This window comes from Trichomycterus rosablanca, chromosome 20, assembly GCF_030014385.1.
Source record: "Trichomycterus rosablanca isolate fTriRos1 chromosome 20, fTriRos1.hap1, whole genome shotgun sequence".
Lineage (NCBI taxonomy): Eukaryota > Metazoa > Chordata > Actinopteri > Siluriformes > Trichomycteridae > Trichomycterus > Trichomycterus rosablanca.
The window spans coordinates 21,261,564-21,276,023 of NC_086007.1; the positions used below are offsets into that span (position 1 = coordinate 21,261,564).

General features: G+C 43.5%; 1 protein-coding gene across 1 annotated transcript in view; it reads left to right on the forward strand.

Annotated features, from left to right (window-relative positions):
- The window catches only part of gosr1 (golgi SNAP receptor complex member 1), a 37,498-nt gene extending 25,365 nt beyond the window's left edge, over window positions 1–12,133 (forward strand). The window contains exons 7-9 of the mRNA XM_063016341.1: window positions 4,343–4,372; window positions 10,270–10,352; window positions 11,552–12,133. Coding sequence (XP_062872411.1) covers window positions 4,343–4,372; window positions 10,270–10,352; window positions 11,552–11,676 — 238 coding nt within the window. The 3' untranslated portion in view covers window positions 11,677–12,133. The remainder of the gene's footprint in view (window positions 1–4,342; window positions 4,373–10,269; window positions 10,353–11,551) is intronic.
- Window positions 12,134–14,460: the final 2,327 nt, after the last annotated feature.

The following is a 14,460-nucleotide window of genomic DNA, read 5'->3' on the forward strand; positions in this document are numbered from 1 at the left end:
TTTTTATAAAGGAGTGTCTGTCCCATTTATTTAGTCTTAGGAATATTATGCTGAATGTACTAAAACTGCAAGCTCTAAAGGCACATTTGTGGATCCTCCCTTTCTGTATTTTTATCCTAATGCAAGCAGAAATGAGGACAGCTATTAAATAATAAATTCCACTTTTTATTCCCTGTCTGCATTCTCCCTGAAAGGTCACAGTATAGAAAGCGCTCGCTGGTACTGACACGAAGCTTGCACAGGCTGCGAAACACTGAGTCGATAACAGTTCAAATATCACAGTTTCAATATCAACGCTAAACATAGCGCTTATATTTCACATAAAAATGACCGTTTTCAGACTTCTTCCCGTTACTCATTGGACGTACACCACCGGAGTCCGTAGACTTTCCTAATTGTAAGTAATCGGTTAGTCAAGTCAGGTCAAATTTATTTATATAGCGCTTTTTACAATAGATATAGATATAACGCAACTTTACAGAATCCAGGACCATCAGACTAAAAACCCCTGCTGAGCAAGCCGAGGGCAACAGTGGCAAGGAAAGACTCCCTTTAAAATTACAGGGGGAAACCTTGAGAGGAACCAGACTCAGCCGGGACCCATCCTCCTTGGGAGGCCTAAAGAATAATTTGAATAAATGGGATTTACACAAATCATACAAACACAAAATTAAAAGTTTTTCATTATTCAGTCCAGTCTGTGATGAAGTCTGTAGTGAGCTCTTGACATTTTTGGTGCAAACACACCATGTTGCCGTCACATCTAGCAGGAACAGCATTGTTGGCACGACAGTCTCAACTTCATTCCATAACCTCGGGTGGGTAAACAGGTTTCCATCAGAACCACATCAGGGTAAAACAACAGAAAACGTAGTTAAAAATGTGAATTGAGTAAGATGTCAGTTTTACAGAGAGTAGGTTTAGACTCCAGCACTCCTAATTATTACAGCATAACTAAAAGGGAGAGCGAGCAGATAACACAGTCATGAAGGCTTTCACAGGACATCAGCGCCCACCTCCCCCACCGTCATCAAACCTGAGTGATGGGACGAGAGAGGCAGAACGGCAGCAACCCAACATCCCTGATCACCACAAGCTTCTATGACCAAGAACCCCCAAGCTTTGCGCCTTTGTCTGTATTCGGGCTGGGCAGCTCCGGTCCCAGAGGCCAGAAGCCAGACGCAGCCAGAAGCCAAGCGTTATTGGCTTGTCTGTTCATTTAGCATTGAAGAAGTCGCTGACTAGCAGCTCCCCATGGATTCAGTTTCTCTTCGCATAGCACTAAATCCAAAGTGCTGACGGCATTTCTTCTTACAGCACAGAGCTCAAACGCAGGAGTCTGTGCAGTCCAGGTTTTGATTTTATTTACAGCCTTGTCCTGGAATTGCTCGTTCTTGTTTGCTTTTAAGGCCCGCTCACTTTTAAGACCCAGGAACTCGACGTGCGCTCTGTTTTGTGGCCATGAGTCGGAAATGGCCCACCCTTGTGGTTCCATTAGCAGTTTATCCATGCTTTAGTTGCACAGCTGGATTTGTAATTAGTTTGAAAACTTCATGAATACAGTTTAACACTCTTAGGTGAACTTGGGGGACAAAACCAGGTCTTAAGCTTTATTCAGAGTCCTAGTTAACAAGCTTAGCTAACAGTCCCAGTATAACATTTAAAAGACCATAAATTTAAACTTGATTTCTTTGCTTTGTGAGAAGTGTTGAGACGTGAATGTGTTGGATCATTGCATCCCTCATTGGGATACAAATAAAGGTTGAATGAATATTCCCAGGTGGAGCAGTCCAAGTCCTTTTTGTGTGGAGTTTGCATGTTCTCCCTGTGTCTGCGTGGGTTACCTCCCACAGTCCGAAGACATGCAAGTGAGGTGAATTGGAGATACAAAATTGTCCATGACTGTATTCGACATTACAGATTTGAACTGATGAATCTTGTGTAACCAGTAACTGTGTAAAGTAAGTGTGTAAAACATGATGTTAAAATCCTAATAAATAAATATTAGCTCTAATTTAAAGTACAGTTTGGGGTTTTGTGAAATGGTGAGAATCAGTTTCTTTCCACCCTTTTTCCACCTTACTTTTGTCTACGTCAGATAAACAATTTGTCTTCTTGATAGCGCTTTGAAAATGTCAAGGTTCGTTCAGATTTAACTTTGAGCTCAGCGGCAAGCAGTAAAAACCGAGCGTCAGCAGCAAATCGGTCAGAGCTTTTTAAAAGCATTTTAAGCATGTGGTGCCAATGTACAGTCATTGTATAATCACTTTTGGCTAACCTGCACATTTTGGGTTTAGATATTCTAATAATTCTAATTCTAAAAATGAAAACCCTGGCAAATACTTTATATTCAGCTTCATGAAGGGATTATTGATTTTCATATTCCACTGCAGGTTCAAGCCTCAGAAGCGCCAGTCTAGCGTATTATGATGAAGCTCTGCACCAGCCAATGTGTTCCAGGTTAACGACCGACTATTTATTTCCAGCATGCGAGTTACGAGCTCTCCACACGCACGACTGAATTCAACAGTGTATAAATGAAATCACAACACTCCCTGGATGCTGGTACAGAATTAATAAGACAAACCGATTCGTCACGCTAGAATGACTAGAACTCAGACCAGACCAGACCGGAAGGATAAGCAGCTCTGAGGTTTGAATGAGCTTTGTGCAAATTGCGAACTTAATGACTGCCACAGCTCAAACTGGCACTTTAAAGGGCTCCTTTTTTACTGGCTGGGAAATCTCTGTGCACGCACCCACAGCTTCAGATTGTGCCGTTCTCTCTGCTCCGGGCTGATAGGAGAGTCCGGTAAATCAGCCGGGTCTCATTTCCGACCATAAAAACGAAATACATCAGACAGGCTTCTTGTCAGAAAGCAGCATCAACACTTAACAGTGTGTAGAATGAACTGGGAATTGACGGGTTTGTTCTTGGTTCTTGGTTTTTACTGCTTTAATATGGAATAAAATTAAGTACTAAAGACCTAGATGTAACTTCTGAGCCTAGAAGTGCAATTAGGCTCTTTTAAATCAGTTATTTACAGTTACCAGGTAGAAATCAGGACGTTTATTGCATAGACGCTTATGTTAAGGTTTTTAATGCCCATCAAGCAATGGGGCATGTAGTAAGATTGAGGTAAATATGGATGCCATTGCCTGTTTAAACAAATTATCTACATACCGTGGCAGATTTTGACATCATTTTGCAGGGCTGGGCACGATACTTTTGTCAAGGATTTTGATACTAAAGAATTTAGAGTACTGCTGTGTAAAAATAAAAAATTGACTTTATCAGAAGTACCGAACGATTTAGGTTTCAGTGGTTTCAGTACTTAAGACCAAGATGTAACTTCTGAGCCTGGGAGTGCAATTAGCTTTTTTTTTTTTTTTTTTAAAGCTCTTTTAGTCACTCACAGTTACCGGGTAGAATTTTTTCCACAAATAAGGACTTTTATTGCATGAAAGCTTATTAATGATCCTATGTAGGGATGTCCCGATCCGATCTCAAAGATCGGAATCCGGGCCGATCAAGGCATTTTTTAACTGATCGATATCGGCTTCACTAAGCCGATCCTTTGTTTTACGTCAGCATGTCCGCTGTGTGGAAATACTTTAAATTGGAAAGTGAAACAAGTCGGTTTACAAAACAGTATCCTTTAATATCTGCTAGTGTATGTTGCTTAGATGCAGCCTTTGCCTGAGTTGCCTGAATGTGTTTATTTTTTAGGTGCCGTATCAAATTGGTGGTAATGAATGCAGCACTGCTCCTACCGCCTCGTGAAACGCTTCCATTGCAGACATTACACTTCGCTGTTGGACTTCTTTCGCTTTCCAATTGAAAGTATTCCCACACAGCAGACATTATAGCCACGTCCTGCCACAAATTGTGTGTGTGTTTAGTAAAGCCGATACCGATCAATTAAAAAATGCCTTGATCTGCCCGATTCCGATCTTTGAGACATCCCTATAATCTGCACTTTGAGGCGGTCTCTGCAGTCCTACGGCAATTCAGTTAGCAATTGCTTAGTCAAAATGTCCAAGATGTCGTGGTTTAAAACAGCTAAAAACACGACACGGTTAACTGAGTCTGGACTCCCGAGCAATTCTGTGGATGCAGGGGGGGGGGGGGGGGGGGGTTTCAAAACATGTACTAGTATTTTTGTATTTGAGATGGAGCATCAATCCATCGCTGGATGTTTTAGGTTTATATTCAATTGTTAAAGTAAGCTGTGCTGTGTATTGTAGCTTTTGTTGATTTGCTTGTCATTTATTAATCTTGCCATTTATTCTGATTATTTTTTTAACACATCTTCTAAACATGCTGCTTCTTTCCTTACAGCTCTGATCGGCTCATTGACGACACTATAAGGTAAGCCTGCACCAAAAACCATTTCTAACACTCATGATACTACTTAACTCAGAGATGCACCCCAACATGCTATGGAAAACATATAGCTCCTGTAACCTACACTAGATGTAGAATGGGTCAGGGTTTTTCAAACCTTCCAACTTTCTTTTTAACTTGAGAGTCTTTACTGCGACGCAAACCACTGCTAAACCAGTAGGGTTTTTAAGAACCATTTCCATTAGAAGAGACCTCAGGCATCGCTAAGCATCCAGCCACTAACCCATTACTTGTCCATTCTCTGATATCATTAGATCATTGCTGGAGATTGGGCTGAAAGCGATCCTAAGTGAAGCTGGCAGGAAAGCTTTCTTGGCAGACGTTTATTGGTTGCTTCGTCCGAAACCCCACATTTCGCTTTAGACGCGGCCGCATCGCATGTCCGCAGGTCTAATGGAGGCCCAGTCTGACGTCACGTTTGTGTTTTGAACCGAACGCATCCTTTTGTGAGACTGAGCTTTGGCTGAGTAAATAACAATTAACACGTCTGACGTGCAGCTTAGGTTCTGGGAACAGACCTTGTCCTTGGTACCTATACCTGCTGGGTGAGTCGCAGGCAGAATGAAGGAACTGTACTTGCTAACTACTGCCCCATGTAGGGACTGTGTGCTAGCGTAAGCACAGTTGTCCTATGTCTGTCCTCCCTGTCCCAGTGTAGCAGCTGCTCTCATCTTGGGGAAGCCTGCAGTAGCCAGCTGGCCCAGGTGCTTCATTTTGACACCTCATGGGCTATACAGCTTTGCACAAAAAAAGATGAAGAAGATCAGAAAGAGGAAATGGCTGTCCATTGTCCACCAGCCATACCAGTCACATATGTTACTCAGCCAGTGCTTTTCCACCAAAAGAACTCTGGTTCCTAAACCAGTTCCATTCTGGCTTCTTAGAACCTTGGTGCTTTCTAGAGAACCGACCCATGTTTCCACAGTTTTTTGGGAGCCAAGGATGCACAATGAAAATAAAGTGTAGTAACATGACGGCGGAGCATGCAGATTACCTGCGAGCATTCCCCAATCTAGTCATATCCAATTACCCTGATTGTGTTATGCTTCACCTCTATCGATACAACTATCCACTTCTGACTGAGGAGCTTCACAGCTTACACACGCCCCCTCCGACACGTGTGCATCTTTTCCCCTGCACGAAGCGAGTTCATATACGGATCAGCCTTGTGCACAGAGAGCCACACCCTGATCAGCATTATTCCCCAACAATCAGCCAGCAGAGGTCGTAATTGCACCAGTTATGAGGAACCCTGGTCCGGCTCATCCCACCCTGTGAGCAACAGCCAATCGTTGTTCATGTAGCCGCCCAGCCCAGCCTGATGGCACAGCTAAGATTCGATACGATGTATTAGAAATCTCAGCTCTGGTGTGCTAGTGTGTTTTACTGCAGCGCCACCTGAGCGGCTGAAAATCTGTCTTAGTAAACTTTCCGCTTCTGCCGCTGTGGGACAAATTGCTTGACTTTATCATTCTCATGGTCTCTGAAGACTGTTGTACCCCCCAGTCTGACTAACAATCGATGACAAAGCACAATAAGCACAATAATGATACCCTGCAAGCAGCCAAACGATATTCATTTTCTACAACAGCTGGTGACGTATTGTTATGGGAGTGGTGCGACAGTGGGTGGAATCAGCAGTGATGTGATCTGGTGATATCTAACCACACTCAAGCATTAAGGAGCTCACATCCTTCCTGCCAGTGTAAATCATTACACTCCCGCCCCATCTCATTTCTTTGAATATATCGGCGTGTAAAGCGAAGGAGGAAAAGAGAAGGAAATTTGAGTAATCCCAAGTGAGTTTGATGAGGGAATGAAGATGGAAAGAGCTATTACTGGACTTTCTTCTCTTAAACTTCTCTCTTTTCTACTACATACTGGGTCTGTCTGAACACCTAGTGAGCTGCCGTGTTGCCTACTGCTGCCTAAGTAGAGAGGATTCTAATTAGACATCATCTCATAAGATTATTTGGACACAATATTTAGACAGTGAAGAGAATTTATGAGCATTAATAATTAAGAGAGGTTTAGTGTTTCTATGTCTTTTTTTAAGTACAATAAACCACGTTTTTTTTTTTTACGATAAGCGTTTTAGACTCTCGAAAAAGCTGATTCTTACAATTTTTCAGCACCCTGAGCTATAACACAAGTTTAAAAGTGAAACAGTGAGGAAAATCCAGCTAAACACAGATACATGTGGATGCTTTGGATGCAGATTCATCTCATATTCGCACTTTGATGACGTTTCACCGCACCACTCAAGCCGAGCGCTAAACAGAGTGGCAAGTGACAAAGTGAGCCAAGCAAAACGCTTCTCATGTGAATGCACCCTAACACTTTGCATTCATATGTAAGGATATGTAAGGGGATTTCAATCCTTTATGCAAATGTTTGGGTCATGATCAAAACCCCATTCAAGAATTTGACTTCAGCTTGGAGCTGCTACGCTGAAAATGCCCCTGCTTCTGTTTTTTCTTCACTGTCTGGAGCAAATGCTTTGGTCTTGAGCGACAGCTTCTAAACCCATGGCAGCGTTAAGCTATGGACAAATCATCCCTCAGCCTAAGCAGGCTTTTACAAGATAAGCGTTTTGTGCTTTGTTTGCAATGAGGCTGGGTGCATGTTGCTGATTACTCTCTTTTACATCATTATTTTGTAAGTATGCACACACATTTGCACACACATTTTATTGTGTAAAACCTCTAAGCGTGTTCCACCAGAGCAGAAGAGGGACTTTACAGTCGGTTAGTGTTGCTTTAAAATCTAAGATAAAATAATAAATGAAGAGGTCCCTGTGTAGTTTCGCCTTCCCAGTCCACAGGCGGGAGGCCTGGCAGCGGAGCTCCCATAGCTGAATAATGTCTCGGTCAGGAGATGCTGAACTACTGAGATAAAGGTCATGTTATTTATTACTGAAGGCACATAGAGAGAGAGTACCAGGAGGGTGCCGTCATGTCTGATTTGCGATATAATTTGTTTATAGCAACGGAGGGCGGGTGGCATGTATCTTTGGAGTCTCTTTGTCTCTTAGTGTATCTCAACTTTAAGTTTTATTTATTTATGTTAAATAGAAGCTCGGGTTCCTTGTCCTGTTGAGTTCACAGTTGCTTGCACATTTCTTGCCATACGCTTTAACACATTCTTAAGACATCGCAGTCAAGCTCTCAGTGGAACGCTATATGTACCCTGTCCTTCTTTCTCAGTATATACATTATACTCTGATGAGCCATAACATTAAAACCACCTCCTTGTTTCTACACACACTGTCCATTTTATCAGCTCCACTTAACATATAGAAGCACTTTGTAGTTCTACAATTGCTGACTGTAGTCCATCTATGTCGCTACATACTTTTTTAACCTTCTTTCACCCTGTTCTTCAATGGTCAGGACCACGACAGAGCAGGTATTATTTAGGTAGTGGATCATTCTCAGCACTGCAGTGACACTGACATGGTGGTGGTGTGTTAGTGTGTGTTGTGCTGGTATAAGTTGATCAGACACAGCAGCGCTGCTGGGGTTTTTAAATACCTTGTCCACTCCTACCTAGTTGGTCCACCTTGTAGATGTAAAGTCAGAGACGATCACTCATGTATTTCTATTGCTGCTGTTTGAGTTGGTCATCTTTGGGACCTTCATCAGTGGTCACAGGATGCTGCCCATTGGGCGCTGTTGGCTGGATATTTTTTCGGTTGGTGGACTATTCTCAGTCCAGCAGGGACAGTGAGGTGTTTAAAAACTCCATCAGCGCTGCTGTGTCTTATCCACTCATACCAGCACAACACACACTAACACACCACCACCATGTCAGTGTCACTGCAGTGCTGAGAATGATCCACCACCTAAATAATACCTGCTCTGTAGTGGTCCTGGGAGAGTCCTGACCATTGAAGAACAGGGTAAAAGCAGGCTAAAAAAGTATGTAGAGATACAGATGGGCTACAAAGTGCTCCTATATGGTAAGTAGGGCTGATAAAATGGACTGAAACAAGGCTGATCGGTGTATGTAGCTTATAGACCAGTGGAGGATAGACCTCTGGGCCTGCAGGATGAGCTTAAGGTGCCAGGCTATCAGTTACAATCCCAAAGTTGCTGAGCTCAGTCCTAAGTGAGATATCAGTGTCACCCTGCAATTTAATCCTCTCAACCGGTAACACAAAAACAACACTCAGCTAAACGGAATAAATAAGTGCTGCCCCTAGATTTGCGATAGCAAAGCTTTTCAACTTCAACGTAGAAATGCGTTACAAAGTGAACCAGGCTGCAAGGAGCTACAGGAAGTCATTAATGCCCACTGCTAGGTATCAGCCTATAGTACCCATGAAAGACAATCATCTTGCAAATAGTAGTATTTCATATGCAGTGTACATTTACGGGTGGCACATTGGCTTGGTGGGTAGCACTGTCGCCTCAAAGCAAGAAGGTCCAGGGTTTGATTCCCAGGTGGAGCGGACCGGGTTCTATCTATGTGGAGTTTGCATGTTCTTTGTGTGGGTTTTCTTCGGGAGCTCCGAATTCCTCCCACAGTCCAGTATATATATTTATATATCCCAGTATATATCCCACAGTCCAGTTCATATTTCGGCCTGTATTACCGCAATCCTCCACCCTCTATCTTAGGAAAACTACAACCATCACACCCCCCTTTGACACGTGCATTCTTTTCACCTATACAATGCAGGTTCATATGGGGATCCGTATTGCGCAATGAAAGTCTCTATTATCCCCCGTCTTATTATACAGACTTCCTAGACCAACCAGCAGAGGTCATAATTGCAGCAGTTAGGAGGAATCTCCTCTGGCACTCCCACTGTCCATCTACACAGACTAGGGACTAGGCATTATGAGCACCATCCTAATATTGTGTTGGTCCCCCTTTTGCTGCCAAAACAGCCCAGCAACTGAGGTGCACTGTGTATTCCGACACCTTTCTATCAGAACCAGCATTAATTTGAACTACTGTTGGATCGGACCACACGGACCAGTTTTCGCTCCCCATCCGCATCAGTGAGCCATGGCAGCCCATTACCCTATGTTGCTGGTTTATCACTGTTCCTTGCTTGGACCACTTCTGATAGATTCTGACCACTGCAGACTGGGAACACCCCATAAGAGCTGCAGTCGTCTTGCCATCACAATTTGGCCCTTGTCAAACTCGCTCGAATCCTTACGCTCGCCCATTTTTCCTGCTTCTAACATCAACTTTGAGGATAAAATGTTCACTTGCTGCCTAATATATTCCACCCACTAACAGGTGCCATGATGAAGAGATAATCAGTGTTATTCACTTCACCTGTCAGTGGTCATAATGTTATGCCTGGTCAGTGTACACTTTTGACTTGCCGGTAGCAGAGCTGAGATTCAAACCTTGCTCTGGTGTGCTAGCGTTTTTGAATATATTGCCTTCATTTATTATATATGCACATACAGGTGTTTAGTACAACTGAATAATTTTTTTTCGCATATCCCAGTTTGTTTGAAAGCTGGGGTCAGAGCGCAGGGTCAGCCATCGTACGGCGCCCCTGGAGCCGAGAGGGTTGAGGGCCTTGCTCAAGGACTCAACAGTGGCTGCATGGCAGAGCTGGTATTCAAACTCTCAACTTTTTAATTGATAGCCCAAAGCTCTACCCACTAGGCTACCACTGTCCCGTTACCATCTGATCCAGATTCGTCTTTGACTGAAGCCAAATGCATTTAAGTTGAAATAAAAGTCTAACTGTGAGTCAGCAGGCAGGGCAGCATCAACTTTTTCTTCATTTGATCGACCCACATCATGTTTACTGGTTTGGCACATTCAAACGCACAGGCTTTTAAACTGTAATGTCCTTCTACTAATGAAGTTTACTGTTTGTTTTTCAGTATTGCCATGGCAACCAAGGAGAACATGACCTCCCAGCGTGGCGTCTTGAAGTCCATACAGAGCAGGGTCAACACCCTGGCCAGTATCCTTTTCCTATGTTTAAAACTTCATAATCTACCCAACTGTCTGTGAAGGTTGTGATCTTGATAAATGTAGTCTTTAGACAAATTGGCAGCTTTAAAATGATTGGCACCCTTCGTAAAGATCTTTAGGCACTCAAGCCCGGCCATAACTTCCATAGGGGTATAAATATGAGGTTATATTACTTCTATGGCATTTACATATTTACATCCACTGATATGGCATTTTAATACAAGCTTAGTTCTAGTAAACCATGTTTTCCCCATGTCACAGTGTGAGGTTTTCAACAAATAAAACAGCCGCCAGAAGGATGTTGTTACCCCGGATACCCTATCTGACACAACACACTATATTTTATCCGGGCTTGGGATGGCGCTTGGAGTGCACTGACAGGTGCACCTCCCAAATGCTAGGCTGTTTGGTCATCCCCTCACCCTACAGACATAACCAATTATGTATTGCCATAACCAATTATGTCTGTGTAGACACCCAACAGATCGATAGCACAGACAGTGGGCTATCGTGATTTACCACTGCGCCACCCAAGCTCCCACAGGCTAGACGGCAGATAACCAAGCGGATAACTGACGGATCAAATGACTCTAATATGAATTAGCATGGTGTAATAAATGTAACACGTTTGAGAGATGTGAGTCTGAGATCCTGGTTTCTATTTCTACACCGATCAGGCATAACATTATGACCACCTTCTTTATATTCACTGTGTATTCTGATACCTTTCTATCAGAACCAGCATTAACTTCTCTCTGTTGGATCGGGGACCACATGGACCAGCCTTCGCTCCCCACGTGCATCAATGAGCCTTGGCCGCCCATGACCCTGTCGCAGGTTTAGCACTGTTCTTTCTTTGGACCACTTTTGATAGATACTGACCACTGCAGACCGGGAACACCCCACAAGAGCTGCAGTTTGGGAGATGCTCTGATCCAGTCGTCTAGCCATCACAATTTGGCGCTTGTCAAACTCGTTTTCCTGCTTCTAACACATCAACTTAGAGGATAAAATATTTACTTGCTGCCTAATATATCCCACCTGTTATTCACTTTACCTGTCAGTGGTCATAATGTTATGCCTGGTCAGTGTATATGTGTTAAAGGTTTTGTTTGACATGTATGTGTTTGCCTGTGCTGATCAATTTTGCGGCGCACATTTTGTGGGCTCCTTAACGTCCTCTACCAGATCGTTTTCCTGCCATCAACAGTCTCATCCAGCGAATCAACCTGAGGAAGAGGCGAGACTCTCTAATCCTGGGTGGTGTCATCGGCGTCTGCACCATACTTCTGTTGCTCTATGCGTTCCACTGATCGACAGAGGATCTGACAAATTCCATTTTTGGGGGTGGGTGGGTGGGTTCCGTGAGCGGTGGCGGGGCTCTGAGCGGAAGCTCAGCGACAGCGACGGGACCCTAGAGGCTACCGAGTAGACTCCCCACTCGGCCTAATCAAATAACAGAATCGATCGCGGCCAGCATGGACTACCTTACTTGTATTTAGCACTGGGTTGGATGTGGCTCTTGAAGCGTTTTCGTTTTTCCTAATACAAACCTGCTTTCTGACGACATTAAAACGAGACCAAATGAAACGAAAGGCCGGAATCTTGGTTACGAGGTGCAGCCCGAAACGCTTCGTTACGGCATCGTGAAATTGTGCTGCCGCTGTTGATTACTGGGGTGAAGAGGATATTAATGTGATGGTCCTTTCAGTAAAGGAGATGTTCATCATGTTATGTACCTTGTGATTTAATAAATTATTCATATATGTATCACCATAGAAACTGCTATTATTTTTTATTATTATTATTTTTTCAGCCAGTCATAAAGCATGTTAAGTCAATAAGTTGATATGCTGAAGGACAGAAAGAGAAATGCTGCCACATTAAGCGGACAGAGACCGCCTGAGCCGGTGGCGATTTGTTTCAGGTATGTGATGTGGGTGGAAATTTCAAGCATGGCCTAAATATAGGGGGATGCAAATTCTGATCGTCTCATCATAATACACTATATTGCCAAAAGTATTCGCTCGTCTGCCTTCACACGCATATGAACTTGAGTGACGTCCCATTCTTAATCCATAGGGTTTAATATGATGTCGGCCCACCCTTTGCAGCTATAACAGCTTCAACCCGTTCGGGAAGGGATTCTTCCAGAAGTGCATTTGTGAGGTCAGACACTCATGTTGGACGAGAAGGCCTGGCTCGCAGTCTCCGCTCTAATCCATCCCAAAGGTGTTCTATCAGGTTGAGGTCAGGACTCACTCATCCATGTCTTTATGGACCTTGCTTTGTGCACTGGTGCGCAGTCATGTTGGAACAGGAAGGGGCCATCCCCAAACTGTTCCCACAAAGTTGGGAGCATGAAATTGTCCAAAATCTCTTGGTACGCTGAAGCATTAAGAGTTCCTTTCACTGGAACTAAGGGGCCCGAGCCCAACTCCTGAAAAACAACCCCACACCATAATCCCCCCTCCATCAAACTTTACACTCGGCACAATGCAGTCAGACAAGTACCGTTCTCCTGGCAACCGCCAAACCCAGACTCGTCCATCGGATTGCCAGACGGAGGAGCGTGATTCGTCACTCCAGACAACACGTCTCCACTGCTCTAGAGTCCAGTGGCGGCGTGCTTTACACCACTGCATCCGACGCTTTGCATTGCGCTTGGTGATGTAAGGCTTGGATGCAGCTGCTCGGCCATGGAAACCCATCCCATGAAGCTCTCTACGCACCGTTCTTGAGCTAATCTGAAGGCCACATGAAGTTTGGAGGTCTGTACCGATTGACTAGTGATTCACTAGTCAATCACTACTGAGACAGAGTTATGGGAAACATAACTGGATTTTACAATCAAACTTTTTGGTTTTGATTCGAGTTTTTAATTTGAGTGTAAATCCTAAGCAAACCAGGACTAAAATGTAACAATGTATCATTTTCTAGTTTGGTCTGGACCTTCAAGTGTAAACACACCCTCAAAGGCCATCATGCTTTCCACGTCATTGCACAGAGCCGGCAGCTTTTAAGGCTTAATGAACGTCTACTACAGAATTCAAAATTAATGGCAACATTTAGACGACTGATTAGATGCTGATCAAACTGATTTCTGTGTGTGCGCCGTGCCATTGTTTTGATGTTGCAGATTAATCCGATTTTTTTTCCTGACCAGCGTTAGTGATTTATTTATTTATTAACATTATAACGTCATGTTTTACACACATTGGTTACATTCATGACAGGTAACAACTGGTTACACAATATTCATCAGTTCAAATCTTTAATGTTAAACACAGTTATGGACAATTTTGTATCTCCAATTCTCCTCACTTGCACGGCTTTGGACTGTGGGAGGAAACCGGAGCTTCTGGAGGAAACCCACTCAGCCAAGAAGAGAACATGCAAGCTCCACAGCCGTAAAGAGAACATGCAAGCTTCACACAGAAAGGACCCGGACTGTTCCACCAGAGAATTGAACCCAGGTCTTTCTTGCTGTGAGGCAACAGTGCAACCCACCGAGCCACTGTGCCGCCCCAAGCGTTAATGGAATAAAACTATTAGACACTCTCAAGCCAATTTAAATAATATAAAAGCAGCATTCCCTCACTACTACCTAGATTAAGGTACAAAATACTGAAAAGGACTTTTACTAGAGTAGCCAGGTTTATTAGTGGTGCATTTTGAAGCAAACATTTTATATAATAAAAAATGCTTAACTTAAAACTCCAATATTTATGTTTATTTTACAGGGTTAAAATAATTAACAGCCAAGAAGCAGGTGGAAATTTCAAGCACTTCTGTCTTGAAGATGGGAGATGCAATTTTTGCAACTGACAAGCTTGTATCGTCCCTAATAATATAATATATAATAATTAGAGATGCATACCACGCTCATTAACTTGTACTCGTACTCGCAAACGAGGCTCCGATACTAAACATCAGATACGGTGTGCCTAGTGCACGTTGCTGCGTTATGCCTAGTTCACACTACATGATTTTTGCCCTGATTTTCGCTCGGTGACTGATCGGCGCTAGATTTGCCGGCTCGGGAGCAACTCGGCGTTACTCCGACCGGATCGAGTTTTCTAGCATGTCAGATATCT